This window comes from Cibotium barometz, chromosome 21 (assembly GCF_041138505.1).
Source record: "Cibotium barometz isolate CiBa-2024 chromosome 21, ASM4113850v1, whole genome shotgun sequence".
Classification (NCBI taxonomy): Eukaryota; Viridiplantae; Streptophyta; class Polypodiopsida; order Cyatheales; family Cibotiaceae; genus Cibotium; species Cibotium barometz.
Window position 1 is genome coordinate 26,642,997 of NC_141066.1, and position 23,535 is coordinate 26,666,531.

The 23,535-nt window shown below is 37.6% G+C and overlaps 1 protein-coding gene across 1 annotated transcript; it reads right to left on the reverse strand.

The window, feature by feature from the left end:
- Positions 1–620: 620 nt before the first annotated feature.
- LOC147627003 (uncharacterized) lies at positions 621–23,535 on the reverse strand. The gene is made up of 10 exons (XM_086816129.1): positions 23,372–23,535; positions 21,454–22,615; positions 20,804–20,886; positions 20,480–20,488; positions 20,265–20,353; positions 19,761–19,834; positions 19,592–19,642; positions 4,720–4,796; positions 3,292–3,935; positions 621–1,164 (listed from the first exon to the last, which is right to left on the reverse strand). Exons 2-10 carry the CDS (start codon positions 22,599–22,601, stop codon positions 862–864), a joined length of 2,478 nt encoding a protein of 825 aa, XP_086672255.1. The 5' UTR covers positions 22,602–22,615; positions 23,372–23,535; the 3' UTR covers positions 621–861.

Genomic DNA, 23,535 nt, shown 5'->3' on the forward strand with positions numbered 1-23,535 from the left:
GTGATAAAGAATATATCTTGTGACAATATTACCGAGGATATCAAATGATATCCAACCAAGATTGTAGACGTAACATAGCATTTTGAAAAAGTGAATGCCTAACTCTGTCATGTAATTTTAGCCAAACTAGCTCAAAACTTTAGGAAAATCATAGGTTCAATTCTTTAATACAATATTTCCTTCTCATGGGGGTTGGGGGAGGGGGGGAGGGGGGGGTTCCATGACTCACATCAGGCATTGCCAATGAATTTGTGCAGTGCTCTACCTTGTGATAAAAAATGATCTAGGAATAACAATGTGCACAATTGGTCATCACTATGTCTCTAGGACTTGGACTTATACATTCTACATTGCACAAATTGTACAAGCTATGTTCTATGAAATTAGCAAATATCTCTAGAGGTGAGATCCCCCTTTGGTACTTCGATATACAAGCCAAGTCCCCTCTAGCCATGTCTACTCAAAATGTAAAATTAACATCAACGACCAATAAAACAACATTGGTTTGTTTCCCTCGGTAATAGTGCTGTTTTAATATCCATAAATAAAAGATGGGAAAAAATTAGGCGCCCATAATGTGTTGCAAAATTATAAGGTGGAGGGAAAATTTGGGAAGACCATAATTGATAACAACCTCTCATCTTTGAGCCAACAGCAAAATGGGGCGAATGTTTTACCCCCGGGAGGTCTTGAAAAGAGTACCAGATAGTGTCAGAAAAGGAAATTTAAAGAAAGAAAAGCATATTCACAATTGGGGTGTTAAATATTGTGAAGCTGGGTCAATACAGCTGCAAAGGCTGCCAAAAAGAAAAAAGAAAAAGAAAAAAAAGCTGCATATTTAACCCAATGCAGAAGGTATGATCAAGTGTCGGCCCATGAAGCCAAGAGGGGTGATGGGTTGTACACACTTGCTGCGGTGGTACTTGTTGCTCTTGGTGTCAAATCATGAGCTTGAAGGTCTCTGGCTGCCGGGAGATCTGTGGAGGGGGCTGCCGCCCAGTGATTCAACACACCACCCGAGCTCATGTAATTTGATTTGACAAGGCTGCTTCCATGACTAGCTGCCTCTGCCTGCTGCTGCTGCTGCTGCTGCGAGCATACCAAGCCTTTCTCACGCAAAAGCTGACGATGATCATATACACCGTTTGTCTTGGCCACGGCCTCCTGCAAGCTCGCACTTCGTCAATAATATTATATTAGGCTCTCTTTACTCACAAAAGAAGTGGAGGGAGACTGGAAGATTAACAAAATTTCAAGCATTGAGGGAATACAATTGATTAAGTCTTCAACACCTTTATTCTTTTCCAAGAGAATAGGGTCATAATCAATATTATATACAAAGCCAAAAACCTTGTATGTAGTACAAAGAGCCACGATGGTAGAAAACCATAGCAACATTAAAACACCTCAATGTAAAATATACTTGCAGTCCGGGCTCACATCCACATTCATATATATATATATATATGTGTGTGTGTGTGTGTGTGTGTGTGTGTACTCACACACACATACATACATATATATATATATCATACATACATACATACATACATATACACATACATACATACATATACACACATATATATGTGTGTGTGTGTGTGTGTGAGAGAGAGAGAGAGAGAGAGAGAGAGAGAGAGTATATATGTATATATATATGTGTGTGTGTGTGTGTGTGAGAGAGAGAGAGCGAGAGAGAGTATATGTATACATATATACACACAATATATATTTACACACATGCATGAATGCATCCGTGCATATGCACGCCTACACACACACACTTACAATCTACCTTCGTTTTGAATTGAATAATAAAAACATATAATATATGAGTCAAGAGAGTACTATATGCTTAAGAAGGGTCATAGGTTTGTTCCCATTTTCTAACATTGTTGTTAAAAAAGTATGTTAAAGATGAAAAAACATGCAATAAAGAAGCTATAAAAAAATCTCGTTGATGTTGCACAAGGCGAAAAATGGTGCCATGTCCATAAAAAGGCTCAGTGCTATTTGAAACAAAGGGTAGCACAACCATTCACAATACTATCACAAGGTCACTGGTGGTATTTTTTTCTCACGTGAGAAGAGGCCCTTGTACGTTGTATTGATATTCATACAATGGTACTTGTTAAATGACATTTTATTTATAATTTTGATAATAAGATGTAGTTTAAAAAACAAAAGAAAGGTAGTCTCTTCATATCATACATGGGAAAAGGAGAATATATATATAAACAAGGGAAAAATTGTAAGAAACCACCTTGATTTCAAGGACAATATAATGATGAATCCCAAAGGTTTATAACGATGGTAAAAACAAGTGCTGAAGTATCATTTCAAAAGCAAGGCCTTTGTTAAAAGAGAGAGAGAGAGAGAGAGAGAACAGGGGCGGGGGCGAGGGCGAAGGCGAACGTGAAATGTATCCTCTAGAAGTACAAGCTCTTAAAAGCTCAACCATGGTCCTTCTCCACATCTCTCTATGTACACATGGAAATAGTACACATTTTTCTCTGACGATAGAGGCTTATGCACAACTTCAAAGAGGGAATGGTAGTTTTGAAGAAGCGTTTACTAACTAATTATAACTATAACTCTGAGCAGGCTTGATTTTTTACAGGCACCCTTGCCCTTCAAAATTGACGGGTTTGGTGAAATATAGCAAGTTTTTTTGTATTTTTCTGTAATTTTTTACGGGCATTTTAAAATTTTTTAAGTATTTTATGGTCAAAATGCTAAAAAACGGGTGTGATGCCTATCAAAAAGCAACCATGACTCCGAGGAGGAAACTTTTCTTCTCCTTAAAGTGGATTTTCCCAAAATTGAACCGGCTGTAGGATGAAGCAAAGGGCCACGCAACTATGACTCTTGAGGAGCAAACTTTACTTCTCCTTAAAGCTGATTTCCTGAAAATTGAACCGGCCATAGGATGAAGAGAAGGGCCACATTTTCTCGAATCCTATTTCGACGTCTATTCCCGATCCCTAGTCCCGATAATTTCCAAATGTGAACTCCCATCCCAAGTCCTGAACCCTCAAGGCAAGAATAGGGATATAACAAGTGACTACATCTTGATCAATTTCATACTATCTCAAAAATAATATTTCCACAATTTTAGGGGAAAAATAAACCCATGTCACTTGTATATTCAAGATAACAAGCAAACTAAGGGTTATGGCTATATCTTATAGAAGTCATGCGAAATTATAGTCTAAGGAAATTACTAATAATACCCATAGTACCTCAAAATTAAATAGCAGGCAAAGAAAACAAAATGGTGTGAAAACTTACACAGCCAGAAATCCTTGGTTGTAGCTCGGACGGATTCAAGGAGCCTGTCGATTGACTCATCATTAAGTTGTTGCCAAAAACATCTGTGGTTGAAGCATGGCCCAGCTCCATGGAAGGCCTTTCCACATCGAGTAAGTTCTGAGCTTGCAAAGGATCGGAGGACCTTTCCAAATTGAGGAAATTGTGGGCTTGCAAAGTGCTAGCTGCTTGAAGAAACTTACTGTTCTGATGGCAAAGCAAACCAGAATTGAGTGCAAAATTTGCCCTTTCTTGATCCAATTTGCTCCACATTAACAATGGGTTCTCATGATAATCTTGGTGGGTAGAAGGTGGTGGTGCAGGGTGGCCAAGAAGTTGCCACTCTTGGTGGTGGGCACCCCCATAGCTCCTCAGATTGCCATTACCATACATTTGTTCTTGCAAGGTGATCAAACTGCTATCCTTTGGATCATTTAATGATGATACATGCATTAACTCGGCTGCATCATTACCCTTGGCCCTTCTCAATGCTTGGATTGGCAGTGAAGTGCTTGAGCATATCTTCTCAATATCGTACTTGTTCATATCAAAATTTGTCACAGCATTTACACCTCTGAACTTTATTGCTGCAATATCATATGCTTCTGCAGCCTCCTCTTGTGTACCTGCATATGGGAGAGAAAATGAAAGCAATTGATTGTGGTTCAATTATCATAGTAGTTTACTAGAGGTAAGGGGGCTTTCCTCCTATTGAGAGGATGGCCCCACCCCTTATACATTGCTTTCTTGTTCCAATGTTAAAAATGTGTTATCGAGAGTTAGCCCACAGGCGCATAGTTTAGTGGTAGAATGGTTGGGTCCCATTATGGCGCATAGTTTAGTGGTAGAATGGTTGGGTCCCATTATGGGGCCTAGGTTCGATGCCAGTGAGCTACGCGACGGGAGTTGGTTATGAGCCGATGGAGTAATCTATCTTCCCACTAACCAAAAATGTGTATGGAGAGATTTAAACACTAACCCCAAACCTCACCTCTACACTTGTCTACACTAACCCAAGGTTCGGGAAAAAACAGGTTCACTTTATCCTGGAGCGTCCTCGACTTTTGAAACAGTCAAGGAGGAGAAAAAAAAACCCTCTATTTTCAAAAAAAAATAGTAGTAGTTGGATGAAACTATAAAGAAAATGCTCGTTAGAAAGTTGTCTTTCCCTCTTCCAACCCATGGTGAGAAGGATTCATGTGAGGTGAATCACTCAAAAATGTTTCCCCAACACTCCACTAACCACTGGACTTCTTTTCAAAGGTTTGATACATAAAATTAGTAACGTTATAGGCCTACACCTGTTGCTATGCACCCAGTCCAAAATGTACCCAGAGGAATTACGCATAAGAAAGTCATGCTTATATTTTAGAATGTAGTGTAAATTATGAGCATGGTATAACAGCTTACTGAATGTTCCAAGGTACAAGTCCTTGTTGCCAGCAACCCTTCCGATACGGGCTTGCCACCGCCCGTGCTGATGATGCCTGTGCGTATCGAAAAGAAAAGCCAATGTCACTACATAAGTCTCAACATGTACCTACTATTTATAAGCTAAGAATACACATTTGGTACACTATCTAATGTTGCACGCATTCGGACCTACACCAGGTACTAGGACACACTTGTTTTGGTGCCTCACTACCTTCAAAGAAATTCTCTTGTGTAGTGCCAAACACTCTTTACATATGGATGTGGTGGATCAGGGAGAGCGATTTCAAAGAATTACTGTATTGATAACTTACACAAAAGTTTGAATTTTTTTGTTTGTCTTTGCTCAAAATGTGCATCTACTTAGCATTGCTTACTCAAGGCCCACTTAAAAATGTGTAAGATAACACATGAATTCAACATAAATGATTTGCATTTCTAACTCAGGGCCCCCTTAAGAGATGTAAGATAACACACGAATTCAACATTAATTGTTTGACAAACAAGTTTCTTTTAGAGTATAATATATGACATTATCATATAGAAGTGAATAGCCAAGAATACACTTCTAGGGTTCCTTTTTTTTTGTCGACATGAAAAACTTGTGTAAATGCTAGCTAGCCTATAGAGGATGCAATTTTCGATCACAAATGGAGACACGATGATCTCATCTCTCAAAAGAGTGTGATAATCCCAGACACAATTTGATGATGGTCTACTATAGTAACACCTTCTTGTAATTTGCAAATGTGTTTGCTTAAATTAGTGGTCAAAAGTTTCCTCCTTTGCATGTAGAAGCACATAAAAAGATTGACTTTTAACTTAATTCAAAATCTAAGGATAGGTGTAGAGACATGAATATAGGGGGGGGTATCTCTTGAAGGAAAGTGATATGACACACATGAATGTTTTCCCCTTCCCCAACAACCACCCTTATAAAACAAGTTGTTGAATGCTTCTAGAGTGCAAGATAAAACCCTCCCATATTGAAAATATGATTATCATCTAAACTCATCAACTTCAAGCTCACAAGAGAAATTTTGAAATATTCAGTCCCATGAAGCATCAAATTACACTCTTTTGTGATAAGTTATCAAAAAGGTTGCATCATAATCAAGAGGACCACCCAAACAATTCTTAGTGATGTTGTCTCCTTAGAGATCTTTGATATGATTAATTTCTTTCGATAATTAGCCACATTCAACATGCAACATGTGAAATATCATATTTGGCATGTTTAGGGCATGGTCTACTTGCACATCAAATTTTAACTCATTAGAAGTATTTTTTGACGGCTATTGTTCCTGGTACCTGTGTAATATGCTTGATGTTATAGAGAGCTCACAAAACAATTTAGTAATTAGTATGGAAGACCCCCTTATAATATTATTCCCCTTATTTTGGGGAGTTTGTTATAATTGCTACTTGGATCTCCATGCCAATACAAGAATGGTCAACTTAACCTCATTACATAAGATAACATTGTAGAACTCTCAAAGAGAAACATTAACACTTTATGTTTAATAAAATGCAACACTTAATGATTACCCAAATTTACATCAAGTGCTTTGGAATGCTTGATACAATACAATACATATGATGGATTTCAATAACCTATTGAAGGGTCCCCCGCAAATGGTGTTTTTGCTTTATTGCTCCTTTTTTTGTGATGAGTACAATTGAGGCTAAATTTTTCCTACTTTTGGATTGGATTGAGATATGCATTATCCCCATTGGGAACATGTGATTGAACTTCTTATTATGTGGGAAGCTATTGAATTTGGTTGCCTCCCCATGGATATATCTATGCTTGCTTCTTGAGACTTGCATTAACCTTCAACTACTTGCCATTAACCTTCAGGCTTCAACTACTTGCCATTTGGCTATAGCATGTATTGGACCTCTTAAGCCTTCAATTTGTATTTAATGGGTTGCCCTATAGCCCCCTATATGGGGCATACTTTCACAAGAAATAGATGGGTGGGAAATGACCATGCCTCTCGTTGTATATGGGCTTGCAGAGTTGTTTGATTAGTTGACCTAATTCTTGGACTAGTGGTGGTTCCAAATCTCGTAAATGGGCTGATGCCAAGGTGACCTATCTTGGGCACTCGAATGCACACTTGGGCCAGAGTGCCTATTTTTGCTATCCCACCATAGTCCCTCTGTGTCCTTCAAACTTCCCCAAACCTCTTGGATATTTCTAGTACCAATGAGATTCACACAAAACTAGACCTTGCTCTAAATGACTAACTCTAACTGGGTTTGTCTTGATGTGCCCAATCAAAGTAAAAGAAGGACCCAAACACTTTGTACTTAATTGAATTACAAGGGGGTCACACATTTGATGGAGGACTTACAAGACTTGACTTGGCAACTCTTGGTGGTGCACTAACAACTTGTCCTAGGACAAGGGCTCATAGTTTGCTTAATGTCTAGTCTTAGACAATATGTTTTTATTTTTTCGAAATGTTTAACCACAGCATACCTATTACATATCTTCATGTTTGGAATACATATACTAATGCCAAGTTTATGGGATTACTCAAACTTTCCTATATATGTATATATGTAGTTATGTTTGAATACTTATCAAGTTTGTCATGGAACTAAAGGTCATTATATGGTCAACTCCAAAAACAAAATATGTAGGTCATGTGCATCTTGGACTTGTACTCCATGTGGAAATAACTCTACAAATAAGTGCACCTTGCTCCACCTCATTACCACACCTACTAGACCCTTTATGAGAACTCAAAAATAATAATAACTTCAAGATTTTTCCCATTTTTGAATAAGGGAAAAGTTAAGCCTTTAATAGTTTCATTTGGTATCCCATCATGATCACCTATTAAGAAATTTTTCTCACTCATAAAGTTCTACACATGTTTAAGTATAAGCTTTTTGGTTACTCATGCATAAAGAAGGTTCTTAACATGAGAGAAGGAACTATCATTCATATCACATCTCTCTTTCCTTGTTTAAGTTATAGGCTTGGATTTTTCTTGAGACTATGTGGGTCAATGTATTTAATGTTAACCTTTTATCTTCCCATAATGTACTATATCACATGTGAAAAGTATCCATTAGTCTTTCTTATTGTACAACGTAATCAAATCATATTAAATAAGTTCACTTCTTCCTTCACAATGCAAGTTTTAGAATAGAAAGGTGAAGAAATTCAATTGCATTCTTTACTGAAGAGATAAGCTTTCCTTATTTATAGGATTAGCCCTCCTAATTAATTTATCACTAAGAAAAGAAGTTGGATTGACCAATGGTAGATGAAAAATCCTCCACTAAATAAGGAAAATGCAAGGACACGTGAGTATTTTTAACATCTTTTCATTGGTTATACTTTAAAAATGTGAACTTTTTAATAAATATAATTTAATATTAAAATATTTTGGGAATACATTTGAAATTCATCTCTCATCTTCACCCTTCTAGTGTCCTGTAAATTGATTGTTCAGTATTAGTAATCATCTCACCTTTATTTTTCTTCACATGGCACACTCATATGTATTGGCATCATATCTTCAACTTGAAACAATGCATAGAAGAGACCAAAATTATTGTCTCTAAGTGGATGGTTTATATTTAATCTCTAGGTGATGACAACGATCCTCCCTCTAAGGATGGTTTTGCACTCCAGAAAATCTATAAACCCAAACGAGGAAATGGTAAAATAGAGAACACTAATGGATGTGTCTTCCTCAATGGAAATTCTCTCACAAAACTCAATACTAAGAGTATACCCATGGCTTTGGCCCAAATTTATCCCATGATGTATAACATGCTATACCATAACCTGCCAATGTTGCTGGTTCAACAACCTACCCCAATGGCCTAGCATTACAAGAAATGAACTGCTTTAAAACAAGATTGACAATGAGATAAGATCAAATGTGCAAAAATATTGTGTCTAAAGTGTCAAGTAGTGGACTCAACAAGAAAAAGAGACTTGCTATAACTGAACTCTCTAAAGATCAAGTGAGTTTTCTTAGAGGTACTAGAGAACCATCAAACAGTGTTTTAATATCAATAGCAGGTGGAGGATTTCCATGTAGAGGCACAAAAAGCTTATCTCTACACCATTTCCTATAATTTTATTGTCATGTCTACTCTTGGTACGGTAAAACAATTCCTTGAAAGGGTGATATTTTTAGTTAAGTAGAATGTAAACCTTGATCCTATCAAACTACATTCTTAGATCCGTCAATTTGTCCCTTATTTTTTTAACATCTCAAATATCTTTAGGGAGAAGGTACCAAGTTAGCAAATTGTCACATATCCAATGATGCATGTGTATGGTGGCAAGATTTTTCCATATCATCAATATTGACAAAGATAAAATATGCATGTTACAACCGATAAGACCAACTCAAAGCTACCTTAAAAGATTTTTCTTTGCATCAAAATTTAAAGAGCATGGGATGAGGACAAGTTTTCAAAGTTATGGTATAACTCATAATAAATGCTGCAATTTGCCCATAGCTATTGCCCATAGCTAGGCCACCTAGTTAGCCTTGAAATTTTACAAACTAGACACCAAAAAGTGTGGACATCCCTTTATGAGTGGGACTCATAGATAGAGTGGGAATGAAGTGTTTCCAACCTCGAAAACCTCAAGGAAGCATTTGAGCTTTCTATAAAAGATAGAATTAGAGTAAAACCATGGGAAACTCAAGATTGTACAATCTAAAAACATCGCGCCTAATCCCAAAACCAGCATGCCTAATCCAAGAAGTTCAATAAAAAAAGGACCAACCTCGAGGTCCACCCTAATGTAATATTTCAAAGTATCTAGTTCCTATCCCAAAGACAACACATCCACATTGATCATAAAATAAAAGGAAATGTAAAGTGTAATGAGTCTTCAAAGGCGTCTACAAAAATGAGCTCAACAGCTCCACTAAGAAGCTCCTCCAATCTGGTGTTCAACAACCAAATCAATTAACCAAACCACTTTAGAAACAAAGAGGCATCAACCTACTCACAAGGATCATCAACTGTAACTTTGGTATGCCAAGTCCTGGGAACCACACAAGGCCTTCCGGAACCTGTAAACCACCCCCTCTGAACCTGGAACCTCAAAGCCTAGAGGCTTCTCAACATCCACCTGGTCCTGCAAGTCACCATCATCTTCCACTTGCATGGCTTTCCTACAAGTCCCTTAGGAAAGAGCTTCCTCAACTACAGGAGGGTCTTTGTCCTGACGACTGATATAAGACATCAGAGCATAGTTCACCTGTAAAGGCTCCTCTGACTCATGAACACAAGAACTGGAATGTTCCTGCCTACACTACTACTGCCTACATCTAGCAAGCCATCCACCATTTGGTCCAGAAAGCTTTCTCTGCAGCATATCCACATGCAAGTGGTCATGACAAAACTACCACACATCACCTAATTGAGAACATGTAAGAGAGTGCTAAGAGTTTGTAGATCCCATTCTCCACTCTACCTTCCCATACAACCTAGCCTGTTGCTTTGTCCCAGATAGCAAAACAAAATGCTCCTCAAACTCCACCTGTACACCAGTCTTGCAAACCTCATGCACTAACAACAGATGAAAACCAAGAGATGGAACAAAAAGAACCTGGGAGAAATGCTTCCCCCCTTTGCCATCGGGAACGATCTCTAACCTACCCTCATAGTAAATAGGTATAGTGGACTCGTCACCAATCAGGATGTGACATGTGTGCCTCCAAAGATCCTATAGTAACTCTCGGGAAGGAGTCATGTGCCAAGAAGCACTTCTGTCTAGATTCCAGTCCCGAGTGTCCCTAGCGGTGAGTCCAACTGCCTCCTTGCTTGAAGAAGATGAAATGCCAATGTCCATAATCTCCAAGTGCACAAAAGCCAAAGTCTTCATGGTTGCTGCTAAGGAATCTACACCCTGCTTGGTGCTCCGTTTAGGACATTTCCTCCAATAGTGGCCTTTCTCACCGCAATTGTTACAAGTCCTCTTTGCCTTCAAGGCGTCACAATCCACGTCAGACTCCTTCTCAGAAGACCTCCTATGAAGATTTCCCTTTGCCCTTACTGCAGCCTTGGGACCACTGGCTAGTCAAGGCCTTAGAACCTCCACCTTGTGGAGGGTTCGTAAAACGCTCTTCCTGGTCCAAGTCCATAGACACACAAGCTCCTCCCATGTGATGGTACTGAGCCTGCCAACTGGTGAGATCAAAGAGGAGTAGAAAGTTGAGTACTGAGAGGTCAGATGAGACAGCAAAGTGATGTCCATGTCCTCTCAAGATATCTCCTTCCCAGCCTGAAGAACCTCCTACTGAAGAGCCTACAACTTGTTGATATACTCCTACATTGTCGAAGACTTTGCAGGATCCATCACCCGCATTCACATTTTCAAGGAGACCCACTTCATGGGTGATACCCTATTATACAGAGAAGCCAAATGCTGTCAAATCCCTTTGACCAGTGTCATATGGTTTATATCATTAATCACCTGTGGTGTGCAATTAAGGAAGATGAAAGAACGCACATGGGAATTGACATGATCCCACAACTATGCCTGAGCCTCCCATTCTTTCCGAGTAGAACTCCCCATCCTCCAACTCCAGTCATGGAACACCAACAATAATTAAATCAGCCAAGTCATATGACTGTAATATAGACTCCATCATTACCTTCCATATGCCGTAGTTGGTCCTGTCCAATTGTCGATCCATGGGAAATGTGGGGAGAGTAGGTATCTTCACGTGCTTTTGAGCCATCTCACGCAAGTCTGCCATCAAGGAGGGTTACTTTGGTCTTGTGAAGGGAGGGTGGGTGGGAAAAAAAATGAAGAAGAGGCTGCAACTAATATGCAAGGTGGCTATCCAAAGGTGATGGCCGACTTCTACCCAATCTCCAAGTCCCTAACAGCCCAAGAGATCACCAATCAACACCAAAAACCAAGAGTCCCGCAAGCTCTTCAAATCTCCCGTAAGCTCCAAGGTCTTCAAGAAACAGTCCCGCAAGCTCTCCAATGTCTCCAACCTTCAAGTCACCTGGGGCTCTCATACCATGTTGGAATATGCAGTGGATATGAGGCAAACTACTAAGAGAACAATGTAGCAAGACACCAACAATGAAGACAAGAAAATGCAAGGTGGAACCACCAGCCTAGAAAAACGTTGAATTGTGTGTGGAAGAGAAAACGCTGAAGAGAGAGAGAGAGTGAAGTTGTATGAACTCTACATTATATACAAGATCTGGTACAAAATACCCAATACACTAGAGTGTGGGGGGGGCAGCCTCTCTATATATATGGCCCTAGGCTGCTCGGCCAGCCCAACAACAGCCCTATCTACTCATGACCATAAAAACATAGTCGTCCACCAGAGAAAAACCAATCGGCCAACACTGAGGAGTAGGTCGGAAGATGTCCAATCGGCCAGCAGATGGAGGCAAGTCGGGTAGCACTACAGCCCCATGTCCACACAAAAATAGGAAAAAATACATGGAAAAACAGGGGGAAAATGGAGAAACACCTAACGGGTGGGCACACCCACAACAAAGGACCTAGTGTGTAATGTACAGACATGAGATGATTGCTAACATAATGGACACAGTAGAGAATTCTTTTCCCAACAGCTATTATATCCACCTTGCTGCATCGGCAATAGTGTGCTCCACCCACTTATACAATCACAAGAGTGTGTTCAATTGTGTTGCTGCAAAATCTTTCTTAAAGTGGGGACACTCGAGGCTCCATTTAAAAGAAGAAATAATGCTTAGGCTAACTAGTAATTTCTGTCTACTAGCAATTTATTATGTGCATGTAATAAGTTCACTTAGAAAAGGATTAATGATGCCCCTAGAATTTTGATGCAAATTTTATTTGATAGAGGGAAATTTAAAAATAATTGTATATCTCATTTTGCATCACAAAAAGGTTCAATTACATATATCATGCAAGTTTGATGTAAGGTTGAGGCCCCACTCATATGCTTCCAAGCATATGCATTTCATATGGGCTTTCTTTGGGGAAAAACATTTGTTTAAAAGTTACCAACACACTGTAACAAAGTGGTTGGCCTAGTGATTACACACACAATCCCAATCTCTCTCCCTCCCTCCCTCCCTCCCTCCCTCCCTCTCTCTCTCTCTCTCTCTCTCTCTCTCTCTCTCTCTCTCTGTGGTGTAGCCATAATTAGAAGATAACTCATTTACCTTTATTGATAACTACTCCAAGCACACTTAGGTGTATCCGTTAAAGGCAAACTCAGAGGTTTTTGCATGCTTTTGACACTTTGTTTGTATGGTTGAAAATGTGTCTCTATGTAAAGTTGGCACCTTTATATTGATCAAGGGGGCAGTATATGTCAAAGGATTTATGGTTAAAAGAGTCATAAAACATCAATGTATAGTGCACCTCAACAAAACAGTATGGCCAAGAGAAAGAACAAACCTCTCATATAGATTGCATGTTACATGTTAAAGGAAAAGATTTGCCTCATGTTTTTTAGTTGGAGGTAGCTATGTGTGCCACTTATGTACTAAACAAATGCCCAACTAAGACCTTACTGGCAATTACCCCTTATGAAGCTTAGAATGGTAAGAAGTCCTCTATGGCTCATTTATGCCTTTTTGCTTTTTGTGCCTGAGCAACAACGCAATAAGTTGGATGATAAGGTAGTAAAATATGTTTTTATGGGATATAGATCCAAAAGGAAAAGGTTATAGACTCTACCATCTAGCCACAAAGAAGATTTTGATGAGTAGAGATGTTGTCTTGGTTGAAATACCAATCCAACCCATGCTTTTATGAAGAAAACTACAAAATGTATGCTCACAAGACATCTTTCATATACTTCTACCTTTAGAGAATGTTGACAAGTAGCCATATGTGGCGAAAATAAATGCTCAACAAAGGTGCTACAAATCAATCGATACTGGCTAGAAATCAACTTAAATTTTAGCCCATATATTAGCCTATTGATGAGGCAATTATGGATGATAAAGAGGATTAGGAAAGGGTAGGAAGGGATAGCTATACAGGCATCCAAGAGTGTACTAAAAAGATTGGATTAGGAAAGGGTATCCATATAGGCATCCAAGAGTATACCAAAATGGCTGGTGTAGACATTATGGGATAGCAAATTAGCTACTCCTTTACCTAGCAAAACACATGTTGGTTCTCATCATGCATCTTATTCTTTTGTGGATCATGTTCTTATTTTCATTATATGCAATGAAGAGAAACATATTTCCTTTGAGGATGCACAAAAAATGATCGTTGAATGTAGGCCATGTACGATGAGTATGACTCAATCCCCAACTCAATCCTCAAAAACGACAGTTAGTATTTAGCAAATTTACCTTATAGTAAAAAGGCCATCGGTACAAAGTGGGTTCATAAGCTTAAGTGTAAAGTTGATAGTAGTGTTGAGAGCACTACAAGGTAAGGCTTATTACAAATGGTTATGCTCAAGAAAAGGCTATAGATTATGATGAGACATTTGCACCCATATCTTGTATAACTACAATTAGGTATATTATTACATTGGCAGCACATCCTGGTTGGAATGATCATCGATTGGATATCAAGACTGGCTTTTTGAATGGTGATTTGCATGAGAAGGTTTGTGTATCTTAACCTAGTGGTTTTTTTGAGAAGAGCCAAGAATCTAAAGTGTGCAAGTTAAGAAAAGATTTATATAGCCTTTAGGAAACTCTAAGAGCATGGTATGAGAATATGAATGCATACTTGGTTATAAATGGCTTTTGCAATAGTCCAACTTGGAGTACCCTCTAGCAGTAAAGATTATAGTTTAGTCATCATTTTATATGTTGATGGCATGCTACTCAGGTCCTAGTGAGGAGAAGATTTCAGCCTTCAAGAATGATTTACATGTGTCATTTGAGATGATAGATTTGGGCTCGTTGTATTATTATTTGGGCATATTGTTTATGCAGTGTGATGATGGTATTGTGATGTTGCAATCAAAGTACATATAGAGACTGCTTACATGGTTTGGTCTTAAAGATTATATGCATGTTTCTATACCAATAGAGACATGTGCTAGGCTTGGTCTCCAGAATACAAGTGAACCATTTGATGCATCACTTCATTAGTAGGTTGTTGGGTGTCTCATCTATCTATGTAATACGAGGCCACACACTCAGTTTGGGGTCTCTCAGAGCAAGTTTATGAAGTCCCGGAAGTAATCATGGACAAGCTACCAAGTGAGTATTTAGATACTTACAAGGCACTCAGTCCCTTTAAATGTTCTATTCTAAGGGGGGTGATATTTAATTACATACCTTCGGTGATTTCAGTTGTGCTGGATGTTATGACACGTAAGTGTCCAGTAGTGGCTTTTTGTTTCATCCTAGTGATTCATGTATATCATGGCCCAGCAAGAAGCAGTTAGTGGCCACTTTGAGCTGTGAAGCTAAGAACATGGTAGCTATTATAGTTACTATGAAGTGTGTACAGCTCATATGCCTTTTGGAAAATCTTGGTGTTAGATAGTAGTTCCCTAGATCCATCTTCACACTAATAGCCAAAAAAAACTAGTCGTTGCCTGAGGGAACTAGTGTTCCATGATCACACAAAGCACATTGAGGAACATTATCATTATGTTAGGAAGAGGCTTATTGTAGGAGAGATTAACGTAGCGCATGTCTCTACACATAATAATGTTTCGTATATATTCACAAGAGAAGTTTGAAGCCTTTCGTAAAGCACTAGACTTATTGCCAAATAGGGATTGATCAACCACATGGTCACTATATGTTTGGGAAAGGCTTATTGTAGGAGAGATTAACCTAGCGCATGTCTCTACACATAATAATGTGTCGTATATATTCACAAGAGAAGTTTGAAGCCTTTCATAAAGCACTGGACTTATTGCCAAATAGGGATTGATCAACCACATGGTCCCTATATATGATCACATCATCACTACAGGGAAGATTTGAAGCCATTTATATGGTAATGATGTATGGATGTTGGCCAATAATAGACCGAGGTGCTTTTTCCCTCCTTAGGAGGTTTTTTCCCCGAGCATATGTACGCACTCTTATGAGAGTGTGTAAGTAACCTTATTATGTCACTTCACTTATACTTCACTCATTCTTATTAATCTACTTTGAGTGTTATGCTTCTATCTCTCTCTCCTTGCTTGTTGCATCTATGTGTATGTTTCTACCTTGATCTCTACTCCAATAATTATGATTCATATATGCTTGGTACCATTGGAATGAAATGCACAGACCATATGGCATAGATAGAATCATTTGATATTTAGCTAAGTCTTGTTAGCATGTAACAAATTAAAACATTTTATTTATTTATATATGTGTGTGCACGTACGTATGTGCTTTCCCAAGAGATGGTAGGGAAGTAAGTATGGAATCTACTACATTTTTTAGTATAACACAAAATGTTTAGACATATTAAGTCTACCATAGACTATAGCATCACTATGAAGTTGACTTAAGTGGTAGACTTGATATTTTTAGACCTATTAAGTCTATCATAGACTATAGAATCACTATGAGGTTACTCAAGTGGTAGACTCAATATGTTTAGACATACTAAGTCTACCATAGACTATAGCATCACTATGAATTTGACTCAAGTGGTACATCTAAACTGATGTATGATATTAAGTGAGAGCACTAGGGATGGATTACAAGATATCTACTTATAGTATTTATAGTTACATAAGATGTCTTTTCTAAATATTACTAATATATTTTACTTATTATAACGTTACTAAGGATTTATATTAAAAACATACTAAGAATTTATATTAAAAACATACGTATATATATACAACCTCATGCTGATAGTCGATCATTGAAACCTAACCATTGATCTATCATATATTAAGCTTTGCAATGAGTTGATGTGAAGGTTTCCCAGAAGAAAGCCCTTAAGTTCAAAGTAAGAGGTACTTTACAGCCTTTTATGATCCATATTCATAAGAAAAACTCATGCATAACACGTCTCTTCTATACTACAATTTGAATTATCTTAAATATCCACTTATCTAAGATATTGAAGCATTCTATATGCACTCAAATTCAAGTGTCTATCAAATATTCAAAATTCGAAGAAACATTGAGATCGTCCTAGTTGATGGGTTTCTTTCAATTTAAAGCTCAAATTTTTTATAAAAGTAATTAAGATGTCATTTGTTAATGGTACAATGTTTGCAATTTGTGCTAAGACAAAAAAAAACATCTAGATAAAGGTCTTTCACTTAGTGTGATTGCATCAAAATATTCTTACCACCAAGTCTACTTAGCCTTGAAACAATTATAAAAGTAATTTCATATGTAGAGCTCTCTTAGTGTAAGCTCAATGTATTTCTTCTCTTTTACTATATGGTTCAAAACATATGACTGAAATTGGAAGATATTTTAATCGTGAAGGGTTATCTAGGGCTTCATTTTGCTTTTCTTTTCTTTTTTTACTTATTCTTGGGCTATGCCTCAAGCTTAACTACCAATACAAAACAAGTGCTTTAATGTCATCATGAAGGTTGGGAGCCTTGTACCAAAGAGGAAATGCAAGAAATGGTAGACTCTTAAATCCTATGTATTTTCAAGTGATACATTGTAGTAACCACTTTATGGTTACTATAATGCTATTAATTTTGATTTTTTTTTAAATGAAGTCTAGGATAAAAAAGCATAATTTTGCTTTTTCATTATGAAAAAAGCTAGACTGATACTTGTTATCCACTATTCTTAGAACAAGGCTTGAGAAAATTTTAAGTAAATAAATAATTTAAAAGTATGGCTACTCTTGTGTCCAGCTACACGTGATTCCCAACATAGTTCTATAAGAAACACATCATATGTTTCCAAGACCAAATTATATAATTAAGTAAAAAGAAGGTAAGTGCACAAGACACATCTTTTTATATAGCTCGTGTTTATGTGGTTAAAAATAGGCAAACATCCATTCTAATATAAATCAAATCTTACCTTGACCATAACATTATTATGAGACCTATAAATCTCAATCTAGTTTATCATCATAGTATATCAAGCTTAAACGAGGTGATGAATTTCTCATATCAAATAGAAGGTACACCTAATGATGCGTAAGGGCTAATGATGTTTAACCTTTCATTGGGGTTTAGAATGGTTGAGCCTAATGGAAAATGGCAAAGGAAACTATATTCAAATCATCACAAAGCTAAGTGAAATCTAATTAATATAGCCTAAGCTTGTGGTTCCTTCTTCCAAAACATAAGAAACAACCCCATGTCGGTCTACACATGCAATATAGGCACCCCAAAGTTGGTCCAAAGCTATCCCAATCCTATTCCTACATTAGATATTATGTTCACATGCCATAAAATAAATTGGTACATTTGTCTCACTTAGGAAAATCAGACCACTAGTAACTTGAGGTCATCTACAAGGTTGACTTGATATAGAAGGCTCCAATTTCAAAGATAATTATAGAGAGAGGAGGCAAAATTTTGTAGAATTTCACACATTTTAGTGCATTGTTCACTAGTCAACAAAACACACTTCAAACTCATCAACCATAAAATTACTCCAATTCACCTACTATATCTCTAAGCCACATGTGGATAGCACGTCAACTAGGCTTGACCAACCCTTCATCTTTATGTGAGATGCTAGTCTTATTGTACTTCTACAATTCAATGACTATAAAACCAACCATTCCCCCCATGCAAGAGAACAAATGTATTATGAGAAACATTATGAGATCAAATTTCAAGAGATTACATAAGGAATGTGCTAATTTATGGGGCTCCCAAGAATCTTCTCCTCTACTACACAAAGGTTTTTCTTGGTTTGGATGGGAACAAGAATAGCCAAAGTATAATAGTATCAATAATCCTTTTTTTTTACTTTGAAGGACGTTATACCATTATGCTCTTCATGGTGTATACATTTCTAGAATAGAGGCAATAGGGTTAATGCTTTTTGTATTTGTAGTTTTTGATGGTAGTGAGACCATGCATCCTCATCTCCCTTGTTCTACGTTAAGAATACCATGGAGACAATTCATATAACTTCTCCTCGAGATCTACTCAAGTAGCTAGTTCTAGTAGAAGATATCAAAGCAAATGTTCTTTCAGTCCTTCTTCATCCTCATCTAGTTGTCCCTTTTCAATCATTTTCGTATTAAGGTAAATGTGTACGAATACCTTTACGAGCATACCTTTATAAGAAACATCTTAGTTTTGTTTTTGCACTAGTTATTTGGAGCACAGTTTTTAAGGGCCTTTGTGGCAAATGAGTAGCTTAAGAATAGTTTTGGATGTTGTGTGCATATATTTGGTGAAATGAGTGACTCTAATTGTATAGTGTACTTACATGAAATATAAGCACATGAGCTACTTAACTTGGCCATGGAGCCATTAATTGTAAGAGCATCGACTTGTCCTCACAATTAGAATGGCTAAGTTGTGTTTTAAAAAAAAAGAGCAACCATGCCACTTTTGATTGGCTTTAAGCGTAGTTACAAACCCCTTTGGCCAAGTTATATGGCACACTCATGGCCTACTACACTAGGCAATGTAAGCAATACCTAAGAGCAAAAACATTATAACATTTTTTCTAGGAGAAGACTATATCTTTCTATGGAACAGCACAAGTGTTTCATTTTCTCATGGTGGGATATACCATTAGTATTTGATCAGTTATTCTAGCGGAAGGGACTTAACTTAGCACATTCTCTCCAGTGAGATTTGAAGACATAAGGAAGGTGTGGTAGCTTAAATAATGAAGGTTCTACGGAAACAAAGTCTAAAAGACTAGTACGTGACTGCCACTTGTAAGGTTTTAGTGATGTAAATATTCTATGTTGGTTAATAAGGTGAAAATATGGTAGAATTGAACCAACCTTGTCACTCCACGGTAAATGGAAGCACCTCTTGAAAATCCACTACTTTTCCTGGAAAAAAAAAAAAAGAAAAATGAAAGCAAGGGAAATCTCAAGTATTGCTCACCATAACAGATTCCTAAAATGAATAATGAATAGCTATATCGAAAATTATGTTCTATTGAAATACCTTCTCAAAGATGCCACAAACTCCTGTTTTGTCATGTTTTTCATTTCTTCCAGCTCCTTTTCATAGTTTTCAAGCTGGGAAAAGTGGGAGTTTCTTAGTTCTCTTAAGCTTTGAGAGCAAATTTGTACAGATCCATCTTAGTTCTTTTAAGCTTTGAGCAAATTTATGTAGATCCATGCATGCTTGATACAATAATCAAGCATTATTTATACATTATGTAGATCCATGCATGCTTGATACAATAATCAAGCATTATTTATACATCATACTAACGTTAGAGCATGTTTTCTTCTAATAATCATTTACCTTAGCTTAGTTTTCTTCTAATAATCATTTCTACAACATTGTATAGCACAAACATATAAAGATCCATGCTCGGTATAATGGATACAATAATAATACATGATTTACACATCATAGGTGCTTAGGTTGAGTGTGCTTTTTTGGATTGATCATTTTATCTTAGCTTAGTCTCTAGAACATTATGAGGTAAACATCACCTACCGGAAAATTGATGGTGGTTGTAGGACCCCAGTATTTGAGTGCTGCAAGATCATATGCTCTAGCTGCCTTCTCCTCCATATCATACCCTCCTTTATATGAATATAAAAAAAAAGATAAAATTAGCATGTTTTATTCAAGGGGGATGTTGTGGAAAGAAATAATTATACATGTAGTGCTGCCTTAATTATAGCCAAATGAAAGAGAGAGGAGCATACCCAAGTAAACTGCATAGAGTTGAAATACAAGGTCCACCACCATCAATCCATCCCATGGACCAAAGTAAAAGGTCAATTATTACAATTCTCGGTCAATACAATGCCAATCAAACAAGAACATGTTTTCTAAACAAGTTTGTTTTTTTTTTGGGGTTTTGGGGCTAGAAATGCATTTCAATGGTTGAAAAAAAAAAGGGTGTAAACAATGATAACTATAAGAGAAATGCAATCAAAATGTTCAGAAAAAGGGGTGGCAAATATGGTGCCTATCATAGAAATGCAGTCTGATGTTAACTATAATGCATTCTACTGTAATTTTTCTACCTTGCCTTCCTTTCCTAGTTTGGCCTTCTCTTCTACAACTGTTGTCCCAAAGATGAGCTTCAAATCTTCCAGTCCAACGATGTCTAGCACCAAACACAAGGGAAAAAGAAACAATTCTCAAGAGATCCTGCACCCCTATTGAATCACAGAAGCTTAGCCTAATTGAAAGATTTTAACAAAAAAATATCTTAAAGGCCATTGCATTAACGCTTGAACAGTAATCATAATAGCTTATAATTATGGAGAAAGCTATCCCACTAAAACTTTTTAATCAATAGTGCATAAAAAGCAGGCTAATAATCAAGGGCTACAATAACTCACTCTTTACACAGAACTAGCAAGGTTTTCTATGCTTGATCAGAACTATCTTCTTGTAGGCTCTAAGACGAGCGCATACAATCTATGAAAAACAGGCTAATAATCAAGGGCTACAATAACACTTAAAACAAACAAGGCTTTCTCTGCTTGATTAGAACCAATTAAGCTCAAAGATCAGCCACAGATTATGCCTTTGAAGCGTGGCATCATGAGCAGAACCATTATTTTTTATAAAACAACACTATGACCTGATCAAGGGCGGGTGAATCAAAGGGTATGATTAGGAGTGGATACTGCATGATTAAGGCTACATGAAATAATACAGCACTCACTTGGTAACTCCACGGTAAACTGAGGTCCTTTGGCCGAAGGTGTCGATTGATTTTCTGGAAGTCGTCGATTCAATTACAGCAGACCTATCCGGGCTTACCAAAATCCCCCTGGAATCAGTAGAAGAGCTCTCCATTGCATTATTATTATTATTATTACTATTGCTGTTATTAAGGTTAATAGCATGAGTGGCTAGCGTGGAATTACTGTCAACCCACTGAGAGCTGCTCGTCGGGTTCATGGAGAGCGTGAGAGCTGCAGATTGATATAAATTATTATGGCTATGGTTAACTGGCGAAGCTTTCATGGAAAGCGTGAGAGCCGATTGATAGTTGTTAGAGTTAATCATCTGGTTATGATTAGGGTTAACTGGAGAACCCGCTGAACAGTAATTATTCGTCATCAATCTAGCTGCGCCTGATTGATTATCACAATAATCTTCATTAACAGCTGAGTTATTTCGCTCTTTATCAAAATTATGGCATTGATTAATCATTTGCGAACTGATCCGCCAATTCGAGCCCACCCCTGAAAAGCCGTTCATAAAACCTGCAGCAGATGAAATGTTGCAGGCTTCCTGATTTAGCTGAAGATTGCAATCATTAGCAGAACAATTAAGCATAGGGTATGCTCCGTTTGGGTTACTCTCATAAGCAAGTTGGAGTGCATTAGTAGCCGTGTTACTGCTAATTGGCTGCATTAATCTTAATGAAGGACTACTTAATCCAAGGTACTGTTGCTGTTGCTGCTGCTGATGATGATGATGATGATGATGCATAATTATACTCGTCTTAGAGCCCGTTGAGTCCATGCTAATCACATTGTTACCATCATCATTAAAGCCCTGTGAATCTGCTAAACCAAGAGCATGATCCCTGCTAAACATGGAGTGCTTGAGAGAAGATTCGTTGACCCCGTTGGGATTAAACAATAATCCGGAGTTGTTTTTAGTATTGATTAAAGTAATGGTGGCCAAATCAGAGGGGTTTAGGTCTTCAACTTGAGCAGGGTAGATACTTTGTCCGGCCGTGCTTTTGCTCCCCAGAAAATCTTCAAGCTTTGGGTGCCCTTTGCCTCCTCTTGACGATCTCATTATTTCTCCTTCACAATCACCATTAATTGATTCAAGCCTTCTTCGATTCGCCTCCATCGCTTCTCGGTCGCCTGCAAACGTAAAGAACCTCTTAGATTAGCGAAGACATTAACAACTAAAACCCTATTTAGCTGTCTTTGTTGCATCTAAGTGAGGAAACCCTCGCTAGTTGATTGGGATTCTTGACTCAAAACCTTGCATCATTTCGTTTGATTAGACTTAAAGAATTCAGCCCACCAAAGCTCTCATAAAGCTAATCCCTGATTTTCTAGGTTAATGCTGAGATTATAAAACAGAACTCAACCAAATAAATCTCCTGAATATATTAAGCTAATCTAAGATTCCTTCTGGTGAATATAGAGGAATAGACTCTCAAACATTAAAGGGCTCGATTTTTTAATCACCTCGGAGCAAAACCAAGGCACTCGTGATTATAAAGGCAAAAGGTGCTATGGTTGCTTCAATTACAGGTTTTAGAGTGATTAGGAGGACAATTAAAAAGCAAAGATTAACTTTACAAATCTTTGACACTTAGTTTACTCTATACACTTCTTTCTTATGTTATAGCATGAAATCTAAGATGATGTGTTTATCCTGAAAGAGAAAAGTTTTACATGTGATCAGAAAAGAAGCAAGATCCTTCTACCAGAAGGAAACAAGGGATAAAACATTGTTTGCAATACTGCAAGTGCGAATCTGAAATTGTCTGCGTTAAAGCGTTTGGGTGTTAATTAGGTGTTAATGCTCGTGCCGGATTGAGGTCTGTGGTCATGTGTGCTTCAACATGACAGGGACAATGTGAGGATTTAAATATCAAGCAAGCATACCTCATCCGGAGTCCGGACATCCGTTTTAGAGTCGCTAAAATTTGGCTGCAAATAGGTTATATCATGGTGATGGGCGAATTGAACAGGTTGGGGTTGATGGGCGAATTGAACATGTTGGGGTTGAGGCTAGGTATGGTTAATGTGAAGGTGGGAGAGAGAGCAAT